Source organism: Pelobates fuscus, chromosome 4, assembly GCF_036172605.1.
Source record: "Pelobates fuscus isolate aPelFus1 chromosome 4, aPelFus1.pri, whole genome shotgun sequence".
NCBI classification, from domain to species: Eukaryota; Metazoa; Chordata; class Amphibia; order Anura; family Pelobatidae; genus Pelobates; species Pelobates fuscus.
The window spans coordinates 88414053-88440960 of NC_086320.1; the positions used below are offsets into that span (position 1 = coordinate 88414053).

Genomic DNA, 26908 nt, shown 5'->3' on the forward strand with positions numbered 1-26908 from the left:
TTTAAGACTGGAGAAATCAATATAAGTTGAATTTTCAGTTGAATTTGGGGAAACCACTTGAAGCAATTGTTGTGTTGAGCTATTTCAGCTGAAAGTCTGTAAGTGTTGACAATAAACCTGATTTTCAATTGGGGTTGAATAATTCTGATTACAACTGTAGATCACATCTACTGCATCCGTATCTATATTTCTACTAACTTCTTCAGAAAACACAATTAAGTTAGCTCAACATGACCTGTCTTTCATCAAACCACATTGATTCCTGCTAATGATATTATTGTTCAAAATTAATTCTTGAATATTATTCTTTGATAGCCCTTCAAATATTTTACCAAAGACAGATGTTAAGCTCGCAAGTCTGTAGTTTCCGTGTTGAACTTTTGAACCCTTTTTAAATATAGGCACCACATCTGCTTTTCTTCAATCCTTTGGTACAATTCTTGAAAGAAAAGAAACCAGAAAAATTTAAACCAGTGCTGTGGATATTTCTACACTGAGCTCCCTAAGCATGTGAGGGTGAAAACCATCAGGCCCTGGGACTTTGTTTACATAAACTTTATTTAGTATGTGAAGCACATGCTTGCTGTAAGGCTTTTGTAACAGGGATTTGCAGAGCTACATCCATAGATTATTCTCTCCTGTATTCTAAAGAAAAATAATTGTTTAGAATCTCAAGAGAGTAGTGAGAAATAGAGGGAAAAACAGGAGTACTAAAAAAAAAAAATCTATATTCTTATATGCAATAAATATATAATATATAAATATAGTTTTTGTTTTTTTTAACTGCTGCTCCTCTTTTTATTTCTATTGGTTACTTTTTCCACTTTATCTGTGAACCAAATGGGGGAAAAATTTCTCACCGTGCACAAGGTTGCTGATTTCCGTATGTTATTTAAATCTATCTATTCTGTGCCAAACAGTTGAGGGCATCATTTACATTGCTGGTAAATAACATGTTTCTAAACATAGAATAATAAAACTATTGTTTATTATACTAGGAAATGTATGCCCCAGATGTATGCAGTTGTGTATTTTCCCAAGCAAAAAACAAAATGTGTTGATAACATACTTTGTAAAATGTATTACTTCCTGTATATTTTAATAAAACATTAAAAGTTACTTTCCTCTCCTATTGTTTAGACAAATTCCTTTCTCTCCCATGTTGTCATTGTAATGTCCACCTTCTTCCAGGATTCTTTGCTAACATCAGAACCTATTTTGAAATGTCTATCAACAGCTGAAGAGAAATGATTCATATGGTTCCTATATTTGAGAAAGGGTTCAAAATATTTGCCTGGAAATTATAGATCTGTAAACGTCGATGGCTGGAAACTACTTAAAGGCGTATAAAAGGATAATTTTCAGTTATTAATTGAGAAGAACATTGTGATTAGCAAAATCACAGGTCATGTCAAACTAACTCAATTACAGTCTACAAAGACATAAGTAGAAGTATAGATCAAGGTGTTGCAGTGGATGTGATCTCCTTGGATTTTGCCAAGGCGTTTAATGCAGTTCCACACAATAGTTTAGTGTTCAAAGTAAAAGAACTTCGTCTAAAACAGTGGATCCCAAACCAGTTCTCACCCCCGCCCCCCTGCCAGTGTGGGATTTAAAGATTACACAGTTGTGTCTAAGGTGTTTTTAGAAAAAAAAAAAAACTTCAACACAACTGGGTAATCACTAAATCTTGGACTGGTAAGGGGGTGTGAGGACTGGTTTGGAACCCACCGGTCTAGATGAACATTCTTGTTCTTGGGTAAAACATTGACTTAAAGATAGAGTTCAGAGAGTTGTCTTTAAGTAAATGTTCAAGTTTGACAAAAGTGGGAAGTTGTGTCCCTCAGGGTTTTGTTTTGAGACTGCTTCTATTCAACATATTTACAAATGATCTGGAAATAGGCATTGAAAGTCATGTTTCAGTATTTGCAGATGACGCAACACTCTGTAATGTAATCAAATGTGAGCAGGATATTACTTCACTGGAGAGGGATTTAAATACATAGGACTGGTCATGTATAAAAATAGCCTTAATTCTTGGGATGAAAATATAATTTTGCCTCTTTATTAATTGATGGTAAGACCACACCTTGACAATGATGTGCAATTTTGGGCACCTGTTCTAAAGAAGGATATTATGGCACTGGAGGCGGACTACAAAATTAATACAAGGAATGGAACATTTTATATTTGAAGAAAGGTTAACACCTTTAAATCTATGTAAATCTTCTTGACTTCTGTGCTGCCTTTGACACTGTTGACCATGTTCTCCGTCTCTGTGACACTGTCCTTTCTTGGTTTTCTTCCTATCTCTCCCAACACTCATTCAGTGTATCTTTTTCTAATAATACCTCCTCCCTTTGTCCTGTCTCTTTTGGAGTCCCACAAGGCTCTTTACTTGGTCCCCTTCTATTTACTCTTTATACTGCCTCTTTTGGCAAACTTATTACCTCATTTGGATTCCAATACCACCTGTATGCTGATGACACTCAAATATACTTCTCCCCGGACCTCTCCCCTGCCATCCTGTAACGTGTCACTGCTTGCCTTTCTTCCATCTCTGATTGGATGTCTTCCCTCTTTCTGAAACTCAGTCTATGTAATGCTGAACTCCTTGTCTTTCCTCTTAATACTGATACTTCTCTTTCACTCTCCTTTCAGGTGAGTGGTACCCACATCAGTCCATCCTTGCAAGCACACTGTCTTGGCGTTATACTTGATTCTGGCCTCACATTTGAGCCTCACATCCAGTCTGTTATCAAATCCTGTAGATTCCACCTTAAAAACATAGCCCGCATCCGCCCCTTTCTTACACATGAGTTACTAAGGAGCTTGTCCATGCTCTAGTAATCTCTTGCATGGATCATTGTAACTCTCTCCTAATAGGTCTTCCCAAAAACCGTATTGCCCTTCTACAGTCTGTAAGGAATGCTGCAGCTAGACTGATTTTTGTCTCCTGTCCTCTCACACCTCTCCCATCTGTCAGTCCTTAGATTAGGCTTCCTGTATCCCATAGGAGTCAATTCAAGGTAATATTTCACACCTATAAAGCACTGACCAATTCCTATATTTTTTCACTGATCCGCAGGTAGGCCCTTCTCTGTCTCTCTGCTGCTCGAACCCATATGGCCAACTCACACTTGCAGAACTTCTCGCGGGTGGCTCATTTCCATTGGAGTAGCCTGCCTATAAAACCCATCTCTTAAGGAAAGCTTATGGCCTCCCAGAGTAACCTCTACATTCCATACCTGTCCCTTGCTCTCTCCTAAAGGGCAGAACTCTATTCTCTCCTCCAGCTCTGCTACACTTGACCTTGTTTGATTGCTACCTCCTGTTCTGTTTTATGCCCCACCTCCTATAGACTGTAAGCTCGTTTGAGCAGGGCCCTCTTTCTTTTTTCCCCCACTATTTTTTCCCCACTTGGATCTGTGAATCAAGTGTCCAGATATCTCTGAATTTGCAGCTTTTCAAGCAGAAATGTTGCACTTCCAGAATCCTACTACTGTGACCACTTCTAAACAAGAAGTGTTTATAGTGGTTCGGATAACCCTGTAACTTTAAGTATTTAAAGTGATCCCACCACGTTGCCTAGTTATTATGGAGGAGTGCCAAAAGATTATTTCTCCAGCACCTCTTCAGACAGTCATACTAATATCCTCCTGCATCCTCCACCAACTATAGAGATCCAGGACTAAAGAACCTCACATGGAGGGCTTCAACACCGCCAAGCCTGCCCCAGGGAGAATGCCTTTGCTACTATTGCTACTAAAGTTTCATGAAGACCAGGCTGTAGGCTGAGTCTAACTGCTCAGAAATGGTTTTACCGTGAACTAGGAGTTGCAGATCATAGATCCATATTCTTATTTATTTTCATTCTTAGTTTTAACAGGTGGCCCTTTACCTCGAGGACATGAGTATGAACTTAATGAAGTAAGATTTCACTGGGGCAGAGAAAACCAGCGTGGTTCTGAACACACAGTAAACTTCAAAGCTTTCCCTATGGAGGTATGTATAGAAATACAACAAATTATGAAAACTATTATGTGTTTTAGAACAGACTATGTATTATGTGTTTTATGTGTTATGTATAAGGTGTGAATTATAGCAGTTTTTACTGTATAACCCCCTTTAAAACATTTGGGACCCCCAATACACTGTCTATATTTCACTTTGCCCATTGCAGCAATGATACTATCATGTATTATATGAATTTTATTTACTGAAAGGATCAGTTTAAGCATCATAACAACTTTACATCATGGGAAAGGTTATGATGTAGAGCAGATGTAGGCAACTTTTGGCACTTTAAATATTGTGGACTGCAATTCCGATGATGCTATGCCATCATTATGACTGAAAGGGCGATGTATAGGAGATGTAATCAACAACATCTGGAGTACCGAAAGGTATTTTGGTGTTGAGTACCCTGCTGTCTGAGTCTCCATGCACAGTTTGACTTATTGCTGTAGTGATTTGCAAAAATTGCATCTATAAGTCTTCCTTCTGCAGCAGTGATGACAAAGGAGGTAATTTACATCCTCTTTTACCATCCAATCTCTATCCAACCTAATAAATTGTGAATTGGGTTGCGAATAAACTGGAAGCAGCTGCAGTATGGCTACTGTGTATTAAGCAGGTTCCTCTCATCCTATGGTGCAGACTAGGCATGGTGTATAGTATATATAGAAGTGGTGTAGCTGCTACTTTTGGGGTGATAGATACAAGAGCAGCAGCAGACAATATGTTCTTTATTGCTCCTCTTTCACTATTTTCATAGTGTGCCAGGCTTTTAGTTGGTAGTGGGGACATGGCATCACACCCCTTTCACTTACAGAACAGGCATGATCACTAGGTGAATAATACAGAGGTAGTTGTTATGGGGAGTGATTATACACATCACCTCTCATCTGCACATATAGCACCCAAGACAGGGGGTAATTTATTACAGGTGACTCCTGGGTTGAGGTTATACCCCATCAGTGTATTCTACCAATGGTGCCAAATAATTAATTGTCTGAGTGGAGCCAAGTAATAAATGGATAGCAGATATGTGTCAGGTTTGTGGGGAAGTGGAAGAACTATCTACTAATGGAGAGAATCACATTTTGCTCATGCTACTGATCAGGTACCACTACAGGCCGATATTCTTCTTGTGGATCCATGAATACAAAACCCTAGATCTTAGCTCGTGTAGCAAAATATGAATTGACATAACATTTTCAGATCCTCTAAAATGATTTTGGCGATCACCTGGAAGGGCATTATTTCCATCATTTGTATGTGTGAATAATGTGTATTTATAGCTATATTTTGTATACATTGGATGTCCTTTCATAGGCTATGGTTACAAAAGCTTATCTGTGTATCCCTCTCCATTCTGTTACTTATACCTGTAACGATTTGCAGAATATACTGCAACTATGAGCCCACACACACTATTTGCAAGCCATGCCGGTTCATGCTAACTTTTTATATAACTTTTCAATATAATAAGGTCATTTTTCACATTCCTAGCTTTACATATTTCAAAAACCTTTACGGCTACTTCCAGCTTACTGATGATTAATAGATATTGCATTATTGGTGAGTCCCAATAATAACTACACAGAACAGCTCTATAAATGTCAATGTACTTCTACTGTTCACTATACAATATTTCTTTTTGGATCCATTTTTGGCTTGCTTCTCTCCAACAGTACACCTAAGCCTTCCAAAATCAAATGTGCCGAAGTCACCATACATGTTAAACCAACATAATTTTTATAATATTGTTGTGACATACTGTATTACACCACTTAGCACTAAGCTCAGCTTAATGAGTGCTGTGACAAGTCTATGACATCCGTGCAAATTACATAACGAATGGAAAACTCTGGCTCAGGTGAGAAATTCAATCTGTTTGGATATTCATTGGCAGACGATGAAAGAAAATGTCAATGTAAAGAACTGAGTTTGCTAAAACAATTCAATCATATTCCGCTTACTCCCTGTGGATTGCAAAGAGGCTTATGGTTTCATTCCTCTGTTTCGTTAATAAATACACAGGGTTCTGTATGTTTATTTGGTAAAAAAAAAAAGAACAAATTGGACAACATAATGGGTTTAAAATTTAAATACACACATTTCCACTGCTTGATATCAAGTTTTAGCAAACTCATCATGATCTCAAAAACAATAAAACCGTATAAACAAAATAGAAATGCACATGCACAATATTAGTCTGCTTCAAACTAATAAACACAAGTTGTGGTGTCTGGTTTGCTAATATTCAGCGAGAGCTCAGTCCTCATGGGTAAGCGTTTTCTTCTTTGTAACTATATAGTCCATAAGAGAAAAATCTCATAGGTTGCTTTTGTTCATAAAACGTCTTGAGGAACAACATAGCTTCAACATTCACTGTTGAATTCCAAAACATATTCTACATTAATACATGTGTAAACATTTTACACTGTTTCATTTTTTGTTTCAAGCCACGGGTATCTTTAGAACGTTCCGTAAAGCAAATTGAAATAGACTGTGATTAATATGTTCCAATAACATTCCAAATATCAAACTGTACATTTTATAATCAGGTACATAGAGATAAACAGAGGTACAAAAAGTAATAGACGATATGAAGTTAATTAACATATGTATACTGGTTAGTATACAAGTATAAGATGTCATAGTAAATTTTACAAATCTTTTAACTAACATTAAAAAAAAAGTCTTCACTGTCCAGGCCGACTGTCTGGAATGCTGACATTCAAGGCAGTAGAACCATTTATATACTAATGAATTTTCTTTTAGAACACAGACATAACATTTTACTATTTGGACGCATGGGGAAGTTATGCCAGTTAGTAAGTAGCAGTAATGCAATTTTTGGGGGGGAGTTGGGCACTAGTAATTCAGCTTGATGTGTTTCAGCATTAGAATCACATTTCAAGCCTTGATGTTTGATAACGATCCAAGAGAAAGAAATGTAGCTGTTCTGTACTGGTAATAATTTATGTCCCTGGATTCACTGTTCATGTGCTGAACTGATACTTCACAGATGAGCCAAATGGTCACTATACTAGTAAAGGGCACAGATTTTAACGGATCCAAGAAGAAAAAACAAGAACATGCGAAGTGTGAAAGGCCAGGAAGCGCCTGCAATGTTTTGTGTTGCAGAACAAAGGGGGGCAGGAGTGTGCCACTTAGCGCTACAATATAACTCTGAGATGAAGTGGTCTCCATGCCTGTAGCTTCCCTTTAACCCCTTAAGACCGCAGGACGTACTATGCCGTCCTTATTTTGGTGGCTCTAAAAGCCGCAGGACGTCATAGTACGTCCTGCGATCTTATGTACTTACCCGGTCGCCGGCGATCCCACGCCGGCGATCGCGGTATGGGGGACTTACCTGGGAGCCCAGGGAGTCCCCCTGCGTCCTCTTCAGCCGCCCAGGGCCATGTGATCGCGAGGTCCTTGCGAGGACCCCGCGATCACATGGACGGCATAGCCGTCCAAGGCATTGCCAGCAGGGGGAGTGCCTGTAATGACAGGTACTCCCCCTGCTGTCTGAAAAAAAAAAAAAAAATGTTAAAACAGTGTAAAAATAAATTATATATACTTAGATCATATATATATTTATTATATATATGATCTAAGTATATATATACACACATATACACACATACACATAAATATGCATACACTGTCTACGTGTATTTTAATATTAATATATACATAATTATATATATATATATTAATATCAAAATACACCTACAATGATATTGATTAAATATATATATAATTTTCATTATATATATATTTATATATAATAAAAAATAAATAAATATATAAATATGTTAAAAAAAATAAATAAAAAAAAAATAAAAAAATAATAAAAAAAAGATAGATAAAAAATATATAAACATGCGTAATTTCGTTCTAACTGTATTTTAAAATTAATATATATATATATTGATATCAAAATACATGTAGAACGAAATATATATATCTATATACATAAGTATATACGTATATATCACTATGTATATACCTATATATAAATAAAAATAATTAAAAAAAATTATATACATATATATACACACATATATATATACACACACATATATATAATAATTCTACGCATATATTTATGTAATAATTTTACATAATTAGGTCATTTTATTAATTACAATTTGCAGGACCTGCCTGCCAACCCAGGCCAAAAGTTCAGGGAATTACATTGTCTAGCACTATATTTAACTCTGTAACTTTCCAAGACACCATGAAACCTGTACATGGGGGGTACTGTTTTACTCGGAAGACTTCGCTGAACACAAATATTAGTGTTTCAAAACAGTAAAATATATTACAACGACGATATCGTCAGTGACAGTGACATTTTTTGCATTTTTCACACACAAATGGCACTTACACTGACGATATAATTGTTGTGATACGTTTTACTGTTTTGAAACACTAATATTTGTGTTCAGCGAAGTCTCCTGAGTATAACAGTACCCCTCATGTACAGGTTTTATGGTGTTTTCAAAAGTTACAGAGTCAAATATAAGGTTTGCGTTTCAGTTTTTTCACATTAAAATTCGCCAGGTTGCCTTTGAGACCGTATGGTAGCCCAGGAATGAAAATTATCCCCATGATGGCATACCATTTGCAATAGTAGACAACCCAGGGTATTGCAAATAGGGTATGTTCAGTTTTTTTAGTAGCCACTTAGTCACAAACACTGGCCAAAATTTGCGTTCCAATTAGTTTTTTGCATTTTCAAATATTAACACTAACTTTGGCCAGTGTTTGTGACCAAGTGGCTACTAAAAAAGACTGGACATACTCAATTTGCAATACCTTAGGTTGTCTACTTTTGCAAATGGTATGCCATCATGGGGGTAATTCTTATTTCTGGGCTACCATATGGTCTCAAAGGCAACGTAACCAATCTGGCGAATTTCAATGTAAAAAAACTGAAATATGTAACACGCTATATTTGACCCTGTAACTTCCCAAAACACCATAAAACCTGTACATAGGGGGTACTGTTTTACACGCGAGACATCGCTGAATACAAATATGTGTATTGTATTGCAGTAAAAGCAAACAGTATTATGACATTCACAGTTAGAATGTCACGTAGAACTAAAAAAATTTAAAAAATTCTTATTTTCTCCCATTTTTTAAATATTTTTTTCATATTAAATTATGTTCCATACCTAAATATTTGATGTTAAACTAAAGCCCCGTTTCCCCTGAATAAAATGATATATAATAATGGGGGGTGCATTTAATATGAAAGAGGTGAATTATGGTTGGACAGACATATAGCGCAAATGCCAGGTTTTGTTTACGTTTTTTTGGATCACAACTTGTACATTTGGCTGCGGTCTTAAGGGGTTAAATATACCTTATATGTAATTGTTTTGGTGGTTTATTGGCAAAACAGTGAATAGTGAAGTGAGAACCAAATTGGGAAAATTTTGAAAAATCATTGTAAACTAGCTGTGTGTGAGAACTGTTCCAAGCCTATTTGGCCCATCTGTTTGGATATCAGAGGTCAGTCCATCACACGATTGAGTAAATACATCCAATTAAGCTCTTATAAATGCTTGTTACAGGACACAGTGCCAGTTACCCATTGATGTTACAGTAACTCTGTTAGATGAGCTATGATAGATGAACTTGGCAATTCCAGGTTACCAATTATACAATGTGCATAGTAATAGTAGACTAGACACACTATTTTGTCAGATTTGACATTTCATTATTAACATTTTGTTTGTTAATGCTTATTCTTTTCAGCTCCACCTTATCCATTGGAACTCTACTTTGTACAGAAATATGGATGAAGCCATGGGACGTATACATGGGATTGTAATAATTTCCTTGTTTGTGCAGGTAATGGATTACTTGTGTCAGCTGCCTTGGTTGCATTTTGTTGAAATGTAATTATATATAAGAGTTATCCTTTTAAATAATCTCACATTTTACAGAATTGCTTTCAAAACAATGCCACAGTCTTTTATTTGCTGTGTTGAACTAAGTTTAAGAAATATTCTTGAATATAAATAAATAGAAGTGTGCTGGCAGGGCCGGCCTTAGGCATTTAGACGCCCTGTGCGAAAAATCTTCACAGCGCCCCCCCTCGTCATCCATGTATGCTGTTATGTTTGTGTTGTCTGTGTATGTAATAGTACGTGTGATAACTGTGTGTGATATGTATGCTATGTGTGATATTTGTAATGGGTGTATTAACAGTGTGTGATATGCGTGTATTGGTTGTATGTGACACACACACACACACAGGAAGACATCCACACACACACACAAGCAGACAGTCATACACACACACACACAGGCAGACAGTCATACACACACACACAGACACACAAAGGCAGACAGTCACACATGCACACAGACACACACAGGCAGACACACACAGGCAGACAGTCAGTCATACACACAGACACACACAGACAGTAATACACACAGACACACACAGAGGCAGACAGTAATACACACAGACACACACACAGTCATACACACAGAGGCAGACAGTCATACACACACACACACACACACACACACACAGACATACACAGGCAGACAGTCATACACACAAACATACAGAGGCAGACAGTCATACACACACACAGACAGTAACACACACACACACACAGGCAGACAGTCACACACACACAGGCAGAGACAGTCATACACACAGACACACACAGGCAGACAGTCATACACACAGACATACAGAGGCAGACAGTCATATACACACACAGACAGTAACACACACACACACAGACAGTAATACACACAGGCAGAGAGTCACACTCACCTGACAATCACACAGTTACCTGTGGAGTTCATTGTGGAGGCAGTGCAGCTCCTGGTGACTGTTTGGTGGGGAAGCAGGGACTCCTTCCTGCTTCCCCTGCAGCAGTTTTCCGGCGCTTTTAGCTCCGCCCCTGCCGCACGGTAAGCTCTGCCCCCGCCGCAAATGTAAAAAAAAAATAATCTTTTTTTTTTTTTTTTTAAATCCCGGCCGGCTGTGCGGCCGCACGGCGCCTCCTGCTCCATGGCGCCCTGTGCGTCTGCACAGCTCGCACACCCCTGAGGCCGGCCCTGTGTGCTGGGGATTGCCACGAGAAATCACAGAACGCAGTACAAAGTTTTTAGCCTGGTCCTCCATAACACTTTATGTGTGCCTATGCATGTCCGTCCATTTTCTTGTATCTCATGCAATGCTCCCCTCTCTCTTTCTTTGTGCCCTATTTGATCCAGTGAGACATTCCATTCTATTAACTAGAGGGTCTGTGGTTTTGTCAATTACAGCTAATACAAACCAGATAAAAAATTAAGCAAAAAAAAGGTTCGACTACAAATTCAGCTGTAATTGAAGGAAAATATCATTCACAAAGTTTGATTCAATTTTCTCTAAAATCAATTTCAAGAGTAACTCACACATATCTTTTAAAAACAATCATTTTCTTTCCATTGGACAAGAGTTTTATTGCTGCCAGTAGTTTGTCTAAGAGCTCTAAGGTGTGCAGGGGGAGTATGGCTTTTAGACTGGATTCCAGGCATGTTTTAAGGTTCTGTGCGCCTGATTTGGCTGCAGTTAGACGATTCAGTTCAGTATAGTATTCTTGAAAGGCCTTTGCTACATTTTGCATATCATATACCGCATTTCTATTTTTGTCTGTTACTTTCTCTATGAATGAGCGTTGGTGTCTCTCTGTCTAAGGACTCATGCTAGTAAGACTCTACACTAGTGATGTCGCGAACATTAAATTTTCCGTTCACGAACGGCGAACGCGAACTTTCGCAAATGTTCGCAAACGGGCGAACCCCGCGAACCGGCATAGACTTCAATAGGCAGGGACTCTTTCTGGCCACAATAGTGATGGAAAAGTTGTTTCAAGGGGACTAACACCTGGACTGTGGCATGCCGGAGGTGGATCCATGGCAAAACTCCCATGGAAAATTACATAGTTGATGCAGAGTCTGGTTTTAATCCATAAAGGGCATAAATCACCTAACATTCCTAAATAGTTTGAAATAACGTGCATTGTATGATGTTGTATCGATCAGGTAGTGTAAGGGTTACGCCCGCTTCACAGTGGCAGACTAAACTCCCTGTTTAACGCACCGCAAACAGTCCATTTGCACAACCGCAAACTCCCCATTTGCACAAGGTGCGATACCAAGCTAGCCATGTCCCGTTCCTTGTCCTCACTGATGTCATTGAAGGTCTCTTCCTCCACCTAGCCATGTACAGCACCAAGGGTCCCCGAAAGGTGACAACAAGCCCCCTGTATTTTTAAATGTACAATACTGTTACACCAGATATGAGTTGCACTGGTGTGACACTGTGCCCTGGCAGGCCCTGAAACGCACACGTGCGAAGGAAACTGACTGCTATTATATTAGTCAAAAAAGTTTTGTTTTTTTTTAAATGCAAGCTATTGTGACACCAGATATGAGTGGTGGCACTGGGACCACCTTAAAAATATTGGATATCGCTAAAAATCATGAACACTATATACTTTCTCTACAAACCTCTAAAACGAACCAAACTACTCATCCATCCGCTATACCACTTTATCCCACCTAGAACTAGTGCCCAGTTAAAATACTTGACTCTTACTTACCCACACTCAGTCATGCCACACACATTTCACCACTACTCTCACTGAATCCCTCTGACTACGGCTAAATTCATCTTCTACATCAGAACACTACTCCTAAGATTCGGTTGTATCCATGTCTCGGGTCTTTCATTTAGAATAGGGGCAGCTTCGGTCTCCTTCAACACTGACACTCCAGTGCATATTATTAAAAGATTGGGCAGATAGAAATCCTCAGTCTACAACTGATATATTCCTCATCCCGAGAAAGAAATGAGGAAAGCTTTTAAAAGTTTGGCTTTGTAAATTTGATGCAATAAGTGTGTTTTTCTTTAATACCTTTTCACCCTCTTTGCATGAACCCGATTTACATATATTACTAATATGTTTCTGAACATATATATTATATTATTCACTCACTCACTCACTCACTCACTCACTCACTCTCTGGGCCGGCCTAAGACATCATGCTGCCTAGGTCCAACGATAAATGACTATGGGGGATAATGTATAATAAACACAGGTTACTGGCTATGGGGGGATAATGTATAATAAACACAGGTTACTGGCTATGGGAGGGATAATGTATAATAAACACAGGTTACTGGCTATGGGGGGGGGGGTAATGTATAATAAACACAGGTTACTGGCTATGGGAGGGATAATGTATAATAAACACAGGTTACTGGCTATGGGAGGATAATGTATAATAAGCACAGGTTACTGGCTATGGGGGGATAATGTATAATAAACACAGGTTACTGGCTATGGGAGGGATAATGTATAATAAACACAGGTTACTGGCTATGGGTTGGCTGCTGATTGGCTGGAATGTGTCTGCTGACTGTGAGGTACAGGGTCAAAGTTTACTCAATGATGACGAATAGGGGGCGGACCGAACATCGCATATGTTCGCCATCCGTGGCGAACGCGAACACGCTATGTTGCTACTCTTGCTATTTGCCACGAACCGTTCGGGACATCACTACTCTGCACTTGTTCCCATAGGTAAAGAAGGGATGTTTGGTCAATAAGATCTACCTTTTTGCTCTATGTAGGTCTGATCTGACCTTTGTTTGAGCATTGAAGTTTATCTGGGTGTGGTTTACTTTGTGTGCTTTGTATGTATAGTCTGCATGAGTTCTACAATTTTGCTGTCTCTCTCTTTTTTAACTGAAGTCCCTTTTTAATCGGGTGACCCTTAAGGCTGTATTTGTGGACTTCCCACGGTGTCACTGGATTGATGCCTGGTGTGTTATTTTCCTTGAAATAGTAAAATATGGCTTCTTATATCTTTTGCCTGATTAGGTAGAACGGTTCTGGTGTACCTAATGTACCACACAGGAGAGAGGGAGACGGACTAGCACTAAGCTGCTCGAAAACTGGTAATGATAGGGATTCACTAAAAACCTATATAGAACAAGGGAAAATAACTCTCTAGAAGAGTGGGAATACTAGGAGCTGGCTCGGTGACTAATGGCTAAAATACTTCTACATAGAGAATAAAAATATAAATATATGGTACTATGCCTTTAAAATGCCTGGAATAGACAAAGTATCCCTATAAATGTGCAAAAATGTGAATAAAGGTGCTATGAGTGGAGATCTCAAACAAAATATCCCTTTAAATGTGCAAAGATACAAAGAGAATGCTGCTATACCTTTAAATATCCTTTAAGAATGTGCAAACATGCAAAGCAGTGCCATATAGGGGGGTGATAAATAGAAGAAATGTGTGTGTGTGTGTGTGTGTGTATATATATATAAATACAAAAAGGGAAAAATGAGAGACCAAATTCTCTGCTGGAAGACCAACAAATATGTATGAAACTGGTGTCTATATCCCAAACAACATGAGGGATAAATGATACCTGTTGCAAATAATATACTTTGTAAAAGATAGAAGTAACAAATAAGCTATACAGTACAAGGAACTGTTAGCTTTATGCAATAAAAATGGAAACAATATATCGCTGGAAAACTGAAGCATAAAACTGGATCACTTCATATAAAAAATGCCAGTTTATTGAATATATTAAAATAACTTGGAAAAAGTTAAATATAATAAAAATACAGGTCACACTAGATTCAGAAGTGCATTACCAGACTGATGCATAGAAAAATAACAGCAAGGACCTTCGGATTGTTAAGGATGGATACGGATTGTGATGATTCAATATACAGCTGCCGGTGAGGATGGCTTGTGTCTGTGAGCACGTCCCGAGCAGGAGCTTCACTTCAGGGGACGTGCAGGACAGATGCCTCCGGTGGCGGTACTTTCCAAACAGGTCCTGCGTGTGGAGATTAGTGGTGCTGCTGGTACATGCGTCTGATCCCGTGTGTTGCTGGGACGCCTGTCTTACGCGTTTCGTAGGGAATGGGCCCTACTTCATCAGAGACATAATATTGTCTAGTGCTTCAGTTCATCTTTATATACATTGCCTAATTATCAATCATACGTTTAGGTGTTTAAACCAATATATTCTATACTAATAAAAACAGTATTTGTACCTGCATAAAATGATACATACATATATATAAAATGCAAATCATTGCCACTAGGGTAAAAAAAAATATTTATAAAATCTTATAAAATGTAGACAAATACATAGGACCGTTAAATGCAAAAATACATAAAAGCAATATATGAATGTTCCAAATGAAAGGAACATATATAATGAATTAAATAGAGATGATAAAATGCTGGACATAAATTGGTATATATATACATGAAGATAGGTGGATAAAATCATAATAGTATATTGACTACATATGGATAACCAGCTCCTGATATTCCCACTCTTCTAGAGAGTTCTTTTCCCATCTTTTGCCTTATGTTTGGGTCATTTAGGAGTGTTTTGTTTAATTTCCATCAGTGGTATGGGGTACTTGCAAGGGTGGACACAGGGGCGTTAAGTATATGCTTGTTTTAGTATATGCAGATGTCTGTGATCTATAAAAAGCATGTATATTCATGAGTTAGAGCCTTGATTGTGTGAAAAGTATGTATAGTCGAATTGAGGGCCCTCCAACAGTCTTCAATAGAGTGCTTCGCAATGCCTGTCTTTGAGAGCCCTAGAGCTGCTGATATAGTTTAGTACCATATTACAATAACCTCATACTATCATTATGCCTTCTTGAAAAGTGTTAATTTTTTTAAGAATCATGCGTTAGGTAATGTGCGGATTAGTATTGGGTAATTAAACGTTACAAAATGTGTAGGTTTGGGGACCAGTTTTTCCCTTATGAAGCAAATAAACGTCCTTGTGTTTTCTGTAAGAAGAGAATATCTCCCTTAACTTTTGCAAATGCGTTGAGTGCCATTGTTCTACGTCCTGGTGTCTTGAGTCCTCTGATATTCATTGAAATTATTTATATAATTTCTAGTCAAGTGATCTGGGGGGTTGTGTGTGGGAGTTTGTGTTGATATAGTTATGATCAATGTAGCGATGTTGAGTTATAAAATAGGTGTGTGTTTACCATTTGATGAGCTAGAATACCAACCCTCTCTGGTCTGTCCCATATATTGGGGGTACCCAATATGCAAGGGTTAACTTTGTGGTACTCCACGGTGCAAGGGTTAACTTTGTGGTGGCTTACAGTACTACATATTACAATATGGGAGGTTTTACAGCTCCCTGTCTGTTAAATTTTTAAAACTAGAAACTGGGTAGCCATTGCTGCCCAGTCACTAGAAAGGCCCCATTCCATGGGAATGGGACCTGTGAAATAACATTGGGATATAGTCTTGTCCCCACCCGTGGCCAATGGGTGGGACTATTTAAAATGAAAAAATGTATGACATCCTTAGTTCCCCCCCAGTCCCACCTATGGCCAATGGGTTGGGATATTTAAAAAAAAAAAATGGGTGGCATCCTTAGTTCCCCTCAGCCCCACCTGTGGTCAGCATCTGGGGCTATTATAATATTCAAGGAGAAGAATGTAGTGTCCCCCTCTTTCCCCATTATTGGCAGTGGGTGTGGGCCCCAAATAATAATCATATTAGCTCTGGCAAACCACATTCTGACCATATTTGGCTTTAGTAAATATGAAAATTGCCATTACATAGGTACATGTGTCCATCAAGTTCAGCCTTTCTCACATCTCGTTTTGCTGTTGATCCAAAAGAAGGAAAATATCCAGTTTGAAGTGCTTTCTAATTTTGCACAGCATATTCAAGGTGTGGTCTTACCATTGATTTATAAAGAGGCAACATTATATTTTCACTCCAAGAATTAATGCCATTTTTTTTTTTTTGCATGGCACTACCTTACTGGCCTTAACAATTGATGATTGACATTGCACATTGTTGCTCAGTAGTCATCTTGAGTCATCTAATCACAATTTTTGTGCAAGTTTTTTGCAGCAATCATTAGCACATTTCTTGACATATGTTCCTTTTTAATATATACTGAGGAAAAATAATTATTTTAAATTTAGAAGAGAATTTAAACTAGAATTTGTGTATTTAAAAATGTTTTGGTTTTGCCTCGGCTCTATTTGGCTATCACTTTCTCATTTTGTTAGTTTAGCCCATCTAATCAACTTTCTGCATGCATTATTGGCTTCCTTATATCTTATGAAGAAAGCATTGGATATGTCTGATTTAAATGCTTTAAATGCCTTTTTCATATTTTTAAACTTTTGGTTTATCTTCCCAATAAGCCACAGTTTATTTCTCTTATATTTATTACCCAATGCTATATACACTGAAAAGGGTACATTTCTAATATTTGTTTTAAGATATTGCATTTATCCTCAGTGTTTTTTTTTTTCACTAAAGAGTTTTTTCCCAGTCAATGAGTTGTAAAGCAGCCTGTATCTTTTTAAAATAGGTCTTTTTAAAATTATATGTTTTATAATAACCCATTTGCATTTGAATTTTTGAGTTTATTTCAAAAGACACCCTATTGTGATCAATATTTCCCGAGTGCTCCTCGTCAGAACATCAACATTGTTTCTTATAACCAGATCCAGACAATCATCCTTTCTAGTTGGTGCTTCTACCAATTGTGAAATGAAGGTGCCATTTAACAGATTCAAAAACCTTATTCCCCTTTGCTGAACTTCTAGTCCCTCTATCCCAATTTATGTCTGTGAAATTAAAATATCCACTACTATACTACTACCTGTCAGAAGTGAACTACTCGTCTCTACTAGTCTGTTGGAATTTGGGTAATTTTCACGTGATTCTTTTCATCCGGGCAAACTTTGGTGTTTAGCGAATAACCCCGTGTGTGTTTTAGCCACAAAAATGTATTGACATGAAATGTGCACCACATACCTCAGATGTCACGTAGACATTTATTCAGCAATTTGTAGTGAATTGAAAACCTAATACATGCAACTGATGGCTATTATAGAGTATTTTTTTTTTTTTTATTCTAGTTCACTGGAATTCGATTTTTAATGAATTAACCCCAACGTATATGTTTATTAATAGTTTATCTTAATTATTATTACATTGTATTAAGATCGGAAAAGAAAATGGAGGACTAAAAGCCATCACAGAAATTCTTCAGGACATCCAGTATAAAGTAAGTGGTTATTTCATGTGGGTAAAAATATTGCTTCACAAAAACTGCAGGGGAAAAGTAAATTAGTCTAGAACAAACAATGGCCCATAGAATATTTCTACTGTTTATTACGTCATTGGAGGTGTTATGTGGAGGTGTTATGTAAACACACAAAAAATAGACAGTGACAATGACACAACCAATAACAAATATTTAAGAAAATACAAATGCAATATAGCATACATACCTCTCTCTCACACACACACACGCACACATGCACGCACATACACTCACTCTCACCTCAGCTCCATCTGCTTTTTAATGCACTAGAAGGTTTAATGACTTGAGGTATTTTATTATTGTTTTATAAGCAGAATGTCATAGAACCATTATTATTCTGTTATACATCAACCATTTGAATACTAAGTAGTACACATCTGCTTGCTTATTATTATTACTCCAGGCCCATAAACTATTTAAAACACTTGATTGCATTACTTATTTATTGCACCATCAAACAACAAGGCAAAACCAACAGAAGGTCTCCCGTCCCCCTGTACTGAAGAGCAACTGCGGTGTTACAAAAAGATCTTGCTGCAACTTAAATGACTTAGAATGAACGGTTAAGACAATAACACTTACATATCCCACAGTGATCTGATGAATATGTTCATGTAATAGTTTATTCACCTTGTGGAAATACGAAGCATGGTTTTGCAAGGCAGTAAGCCAGATGTCTCGCTGTACTACTTCCCTATGTTACATCTGGAAGAGTCTTTTTTATTTTTTTTATTCTTACTTTAGTAATCTTTCTCGTTGATATTTAACTGTTATAAATAATGCAATCTGCTATCAATGTGTGTAATACAGTGTAAGTCTGGGATTGTTATATGGGGATTTCCATAGTGAGATTTACTGGGGATTTAATGGGAATTGTTCTAATAGAGAAAGTTACCTGCTGAGTGCCCCGTTTTCCTATTCTTTAGATAAAGCCATTATACAGATCCTGTATTATGTATTAAACACAAAAATATTGATATAATTGTAAGGGGTTCAAGTGGCATTGACTGATGTGGTTCCAGATATTATATTAATATATATTTGTTATGAATATAAGCTTCATGGTCATTTCATTTTAAGATTAGTAGATAATGACTATTATATTTCAAGGTTGGTAAGACCAACTGCATAGAAAACATTTACACAGATACAAGAAATGATTTCTTCTGCATGCAAAATACCTTTTTGATTATCCTGTTACAATGTATGTTTTAATATAATGAAGGTGGACACAAAAATGATAGAGTACTGATTTATTTATCTGTCCTTGCAATTTTAAATATCGCATTTCATTGAAATTAAAATATGTGCTAGTGTAATTCATGTCTATGTAGAATGTTGTCCTTCAGCTCAAGGTCTACTGATTGCAGCTTGTTTATGGAACATTTCATAGTATCTAATAAATATTATTTTACAGTTTTTTTTTTTTTTTTCATAGTGATTTGTTAACTTTGTTGTGTTTCAGGGAAAGTCTAAAACCATTCCGTGCTTTAATCCTAACTCATTATTACCAGGTGAGTGATTTGTTAAACACTTGTCTTACATTTTACTAAACAGTCAGGTTGTTTTGTTATTTATGCAGCTCTTATCTTTACTTTGGTATGTACATTTTGTCATCGTCAACCATAGTCATAGTAAATATACTGTAGTTACTATCTCCAAGACAGCTGAGACGGAGTGTTTTTCCAACTTGGAACAAAATTTAGGATTGTTGGATAAGCTTTCCAAATGATTTAATATATTTTTTTTAAAATTCAATGTTTTATTGATAAGATTTTTCAAGGGGGGAAAAGGGAGGGGTACAGAAAGAAGGGGGATTGGGGTAGGTAAGTCGGGGTTCACAATAATACAGTTTGGCATGCATTGCAGCTTGATGTAGCATATGAGTACACAGTATAGTGGGCAGAACAGGTATTGTAAAGTATGCAATACATAATACATAGTACATAATATATAATATGTGGGTTACACTAAATACAGATACAGAGACTGATCATCACCTTGTGTGCGGTGGTTGATACGAATCGTAGCATATGGTGTTTGGGACACAACTTGCATTACGTTAAATTGTTGCGTATGGGTTGTGTATCCATTGTGCGAGTGTAGAGGTGTAGAAGTATAGCGTAGGAGTGCGCAAGCACTGTTGTACGTTTTCCGCCTCCTTCATCTACGGGCTCCTCCACTGTTCTTTAAATCGCTCCAAAAAGTGTTGTCCTCTTATATATGGGATGCACACAGACCGAGAATCGCCCAACGCTTCCTCCAGACTCACCACTTGGAGGGAGGTGTTGGCCTCCCAGATATACACACATATTACAAGGTGGCCATCTTAGAGGTGGCAGTGAAACTTCACACCCCAAAAGGGGTTTTCCAATGGGTGGACATGGAAGTTGACCAATTGGTCGGCACATCGCTAGTAAACATACTCTGGACACCAAAAACGCTACGCCCCAAAGACGCAACACTCCTTCCAACAACTACGCTAACCCTACATCACTGGGACGCGATACGCCAAAAACAACCCGCACCTTATAAATACCATCCACGTTCCTCACTGACAGCCCTGAAAGCGGTTTCACCCTGGCTCTCATTACATTCCTTGGTCAAGCTAGGAATAACCACCCTCAACCAAGTCCTCCATATAAACCACATCAAACCCTTTCCAGAACTACAAAAGGAATTTCACCTACCCAACTCCTCAGTGTTCCTGTATATGCAACTCAGGAGTATTATACCCACCCATGTCACCCACGATATTACATTACATAACTCAGACCTTATGGACCTGGAAGCTCTGTATGATAGATGCTGGCGGGCCCCATCCAAACCTAAATCTCTTGCCTCCTGTTACAAAACCTTACTGCGTACTTCTCCGCCTAGACCCCCTACATTTGTGACACAGTGGCTCACAGAATGCGACATCTACTGGATGGTAGGCATTCAATGTAGGTACCCCAAATGGATAGCGAGCCTAGAGGACATTTCGTCTGATTTAATATTTTTATATAAATTCTTTATTTTCAGAGTTTTAAGTCTTTCAGACGTATGTGAGGGATACAGAATGTAAAAGAGGGGTGGGGTACAAATATGAGTCTTTCAATACAATGAATCAATCAATATTTCTCAGGAATGAGGTCACATAGGCTGGTTTATCGTTACTTTAAATGCTAATTGTTGCGGTCAGTCGTCATACCCGTTCCCACAGATATGGGTCGGTAGGTGTTCCAGGTAGTAGAGTTTCAGTTTTGACAGCCCTATGCGGCCTTGTGGTGTGTATTTCCAGAGGGGTACTGAGATGGGTTAGGTTTGTGGAGGGGGGGGGGGGTGAGGTACATCTCTATGATTCAAATGAGATCTTAGTGTTCTTATAGGAACTATGCTCGTGCGTCGTTGTTAGGAGTTAGGCCATGTCGAGCGGGGAGTGGGTCGCACGTGCTAGTGTGCGCCATTGGTGGTCAGTGGTCCAGGGATGTATTTTGGAGGATGTGGGCCTGATGATTAGAGCCGGGGGGAGGGGGTATGGGGGTGTGGGTTCCCTGTGGGGTCCCCTTGGTGGGTGGGTGAAGTTGTCGGGGTCGCGTTGTTGTAGTGTGGTTAAGTGCGATTGTGCGGGTAGAAGACTGAGGTGTATTCAAGGTCATTTTATCTATTCCCCGGGTAGGTTCCGTGTCATGGGCCCACCCTAGTTGAGTGATTCGGGGTTGAGGGATAGTCCAAGTTAGGGTGGCAAAGTGGGTGGAGACCTCTGGGAAGTGGTCTGAGCTGATCTAGTGGGTGTGTGCGGGGTGGTGAGAGGTTTGGGAATTAGGGTAGGTCCGGGCAGTGGTCTTCGAAGCAGGTAGTGGGAGTGGGGTGTTGGAGTGGCCGGCCTTTATGGGCAGGGATGAGTGAGCCTATATATGACCCAGGGGTCCCAAACTTTGTTGTGGTGGTGGGTTGTGTCATGGAGTAAGGCTGAGAGCTTGTCCATTTCCCTGGCTTCCTCTATTTTTTTGAGTGCAGTGTTTAGGGTGGGTATGTTTTTGTTGCCCCATTGTTCGGCTATAGTGCGCCTCGTGGCCAGAGCTATTTTGGCAAGCAGTTTATTCTGTGACCTAAATAGGGGGGCGTGGGGTTTAGATAATAACCAGATCCACGGGTCGAGAGGGATCTTTGTATGTAGGAGGGCTGATGCCAGGTCCGCTACCCCCACCCAGATCTGCGCTATGCGTGGGCAGTGCCACCAAGCATGGATATAGGTACCCTGTGCTCCGCATCCCTTCCAACATTCGTCTGTAGTCGAGCATTTCATTTGCTTCATCCGCAGGGGTGTCAGGTACCAACGGAGGAGTGTTTTGTAGGCCTGTTCCCTATGGTTGACGCAAATGGTAAGGGATGCTGTCGCTTCCCAGATATCAGACCAGTCCGAAGGGTCGCTGGGGGGGCCAATGTCCCTTTCCCATGTTTTGGTGTAAGCTAGTGCATCTGCTGAGGAGGAGGAGTTAAGTTGGGTGTAAATAGAGGAGATTTGCCCTTTGCGTATCGGGGTGCGTATGCATTCTCGTTCGAATAGGGTCAGGGTAGCGGTTGCCGTGGCGGAGTGTTGGGGATTCTGTAGGAAGCTACGGATCTGGAGAAATCTGAAGTGGTCTGAGGTGTTTAGCGGTGTGTTTCTGGGTAGGTCCGGGAAGTGGAGCATCTGGTTGGATCGGAAGAAGTGGAAGAAGCGGTAGAGTTCATTGTCTTCAAAATGTGCAAAATCTCGAGGGGTCATTCCTGGAGGGAACTGTTTGTTTCTTAAGAGTGGGGTCAAGGGGGAGGGGGAGTTGACAAGGCGGGAGTGCTGTATAATTTTGTCCCATATCTGGAATGAGGTGCGTAGGGCTGGGGGTGTTTGTGGAGTGGCGGGTCTGGAGTGTTTGGGTACCCAAAAGAGGAGTGAGGGGTGATCACCTCCCATGAGGTCGTGCTCGAGGTCTACCCACAGTTTAAGACCTGGGGGTGCGTGTAGTTGTTGTATTTGTGATATTTGTGCAGCTTGGAAGTAAGTTAAGAAATTGGGGAGTCCCAGACCCCCAGTTTTCGTGGTTTTATACATCGTGGTTCTTTTTATCCTGGGTCGCTTGTTAGACCAAATGAAGTTGTCTATTTTGGTTTGGAGAGTCTTGAAGTCGCTCCGGGATATCGGGATGGGTAAGGTTTGGAATAGATACAAGAATCTGGGAAGTAAATTCATTTTAATGGAGGCAATCCTGCCCATCCATGAGATTGGCATGGTGGTCCAGGTGAGTAGGTCTGTATGGGCCTGTCGAATCAGGGAGGGGTAGTTGAGTGTGTATGTGGATTCTGGGTTGGCCGGTAGGAGGATGCCAAGGTATGGGATACTAGTCGTGTTATATTTAAATGGGTGTGAGTGGCGGAGGCTTCTTAGGTCGCGTTCAGGGATCCCCAGTGGGAGTGTCTCCGTTTTATCTAGGTTCAGTTTATATCCTGAGAGTGCCGCGTATTCGTTCAAGAGGGACAGTAGGGGAGGGATGGATTGGGTTGGGTTCGCGAGTGTGAGGAGGATATCGTCGGCATAAGCCGCAATCTTATATTCGGTGTGTCTCACCTTGAGACCGGTGATTTGCGGGGTGTCTCGTATCTTTTGTAGAAGGGGTTCTAAGGAAAGGGCGAAGAGGAGCGGAGAGAGAGGGCAGCCCTGCCTAGTGCCATTATGAATTTTAAATGAGGTAGGTCCGGAATTGGGTATGAGAAGGGTGGCCGTAGGGTTATTGTAAAGGGATTTAAGGGCCGCTATGATGGGGTCGGGGATTCTGAATTTCCTGAGGGTGGCAAAGAGGAAGGGCCAAAGGAGGCGATCAAAAGCCTTCTCGGCATCCATGGAGAGAAGGAGGGTCGGGGTCTTTTTATGTGTTGCCACCCAAATGAGGTCTAATATGCGCCTGGTATTATCACTGGCCTGTCTTGAGGGGATGAAACCTACTTGGTCGGGATGGATTAGTTTGGGTAGGGAGTATTGGATGCGGTTTGCTAAGAGTTTGGTAAAGATTTTGATATCCACATTAAGGAGGGATATTGGTCTGTAGTGGCCTGGGTCAGAGAGTGATTTGTTCGGTTTCGGGATTAGGGTGATGTTTGATCTCAGCATATCCTCTGGTAGTGCGTCGCCCTGAAGTAGCGAGTTAAACAGTGTGGTTAAGTGGGGTAGGAGGGCGTCCGGGAATGATTTGTAATATTGGCCCGTGAATCCGTCTGGGCCTGGGCATTTGTGAGGTTTAAGAGATTTAATGACTAGCGCTATTTCTTCCTCTGTGATGGGCATAGCGAGTCGTTCTCTCGTGTCGTCTGAGAGCGCAGGGAGAGGGATGCGCTCGAGGTAAGATTCTATAGCTTGAGGGTCAATTGGGTGGTCATGTCCCGATTGTGATTGGTGGTCGTAAAGGTTTGCGAAGTACGCGGCGAAGACGGAGGCGATTTGGTCAGGGGTGGTGTGTGTGGTACCTCCGGGGGAGTTAATGTGGTCTATGTTTTTGGTTCGAGTTTTATGGCGCAGTTTGTGGGCCAAGAGCGAGTCTGATTTATTGGATTTGTCATAGAAAAGTTGTTTAGTCCAGAGAAGCGCTTTTTGGGAGTCTTTGGACATAAAGGTCTTGATAGCTTGTTGGTGTATCTGTATTTGGGCTAGCTTGTCCGGGGAGGGGTCCTGTTTGTGTTGAGCAGAGATAGCTCTTAGGGAGTGTATGTGGTGTTCTAGATCTTTGAGTTTCTGTCTCTTGAGTCTGGTGGCTTGTTCAATCAGGGTGCCTCGGATAACCGTTTTGTGAGCTGCCCAAAGTGAACTGGGTGAGGTGACAGAGTGTATATTTTCGGTGAAGTAGTGTTTTATAGCAGTGTGTGTATTACGTAGAATTTCTGGGTTTTGCAGCAGAGTGGGGTTCAGCCTCCAAGTCCAGGTCCTGGCTGCTAAGGGGAGTTCTATGTCGAGGGAGATCTCCGCATGGTCTGACCACGCGATAGTACCTATTGTCGATTTCGTGGCCTGGGGTAGAAGGGAGGGAGAAATCAGAAACATATCTATTCTGGAGTACGAGGAGTGGGGATGAGAAAAGAATGTGAAATCTAGGGTATTGGGGTGGTGTAGCCGCCACACGTCATGGAGGCCCGTGTGGAGTGTGAAGTTTGCGAGGGTCCCGTCTAGTCTCGTGGGGCGGGAAGTGAACCCTCGTTTGTGGGGAGCGGGTCGTTTGCGGTCCAACTCAGGGGCAATGGTTGCATTAAAATCCCCTCCTATAATCAAGTGGTGGGAGCTGAACAGTTTGAGGTGTGCTTTGAGGGTCGACCAGAAAGATGCGTCGGGGGTGTTAGGTGCGTATAGGGAGGTAATTGCATATTTATGGTTCCCTAAGTGGCCCTCTATTGTGAGGTAACGGTCCTGGGGGTCTGGGACGGTGCGCGTGAAGTGTATCGGGCAGGATTTATGTACTAGAATGGCCACTCCATTTCTTTTCCCATTAGGGGAGTTTGCGAGGTGGCAAGTTGTGTAGTGCTTGTTGCGTAGAGGGAAGGGTCTGGAGTCATCATAATGTGTTTCTTGGAGGAGGATCAGTTCTGCCCTCGAGCGGGTTGCCCATCTCAAAAGTTGGTGCCGTTTAGTTGGATTATTAAGGCCCTTGCAGTTAAGGGATATGCACGAGATTGTTCTAGGCATCTCTGGTGGTTTAAATGTGGCAGAAGTGTATTAGTTTGAGGAGGTTCCTAAGATGTACCGTGAAATAACAACGTGGGGGGGGGGGGGGGTGGGGGGAGGGTGAGGCTAGGTTGGTCGTTGGGTTGGGCGGGGAGAGAGGTGGGTGTGTGTGTGTGTGTAGGGTCCCTGGTCTTACTGAATGTCAGCCAGGCAATTTAGGGGGTGTTAGTAGAGCCTGAGGGGGGGTAGGTGTGAATTGTGCCCTGATGTGGGCGTGTGCGCGTACCTGGGGGAGAGAGGAGGAAGGTTTTCATGCTCCCTTCGTCTCTCCCCCCAGCACGTATTGGGATGGTTCACTCACGGTTTCAGGTTCTCAGAGGTGGCGGTACTTAGCTGAGACGTGAGTGGTCCCTTCTTGTCGCCACAGGTGGGAGGTGGGGGTCAGCTGATTTCTGGTTCGGGAGGTGAGGTGAAGGATTTCTTGTTATACGAGGAGTGTCGGTCGTGTGTTGTACGGTCCGTTAATAGGAGCAGGTCCGTCGTCTTCTAGAGAGGAGGTGCCTTTCCATGCAAATACAAACATGTAAATAACTAGAAACATAGGTAAAGTTGAACATGAGTAAACAACAGTGAACTCTTAGGAATTATAGCTTGAGTCAACCCGCACCGGTGTATATATGTAGTCTCTGGGCCCTGTATGTATGAGTGGGGTAAGTCCGGTCCGATGGAGACCGACTCGTGAGTCGCCCGGAGTCTTTCTTGGGGCCCAATCTCTGGAGTGGGGAGTGTCGGTGCTTTTTTTTTTTTTTTTTTTGGGGGGGGTGTCCCCCCTGTCTCCTATCTGTGGTATAGTGGAGTTTCACGTCAATGTTGCGCGTGGGGCGCTGTATAAGGGGCAGGTCAATGTGTCCTGGGTGGGTCGAGGGGTTTCTGGTGCAGTAGGGATGGGGTCCATCGGTTTAGACATGTGGTATCTCGATGATAGTTTATGAACCTGGGGCTATAGTTAGTCAGTGCGGTGCAATGTCTCTTGAAGTTTGCGG

The 26908-nt window shown here is 40.5% G+C and overlaps 1 protein-coding gene across 1 annotated transcript in view; it reads left to right on the forward strand.

The window, feature by feature from the left end:
• The window catches only part of CA8 (carbonic anhydrase 8), a 100987-nt gene that overhangs the window by 36535 nt on the left and 37544 nt on the right, over positions 1–26908 (forward strand). Inside the window, exons 3-6 of the mRNA XM_063450411.1 lie at positions 3881–4005; positions 9787–9882; positions 18095–18157; positions 19662–19710. Coding sequence (XP_063306481.1) covers positions 3881–4005; positions 9787–9882; positions 18095–18157; positions 19662–19710 — 333 coding nt within the window. The remainder of the gene's footprint in view (positions 1–3880; positions 4006–9786; positions 9883–18094; positions 18158–19661; positions 19711–26908) is intronic.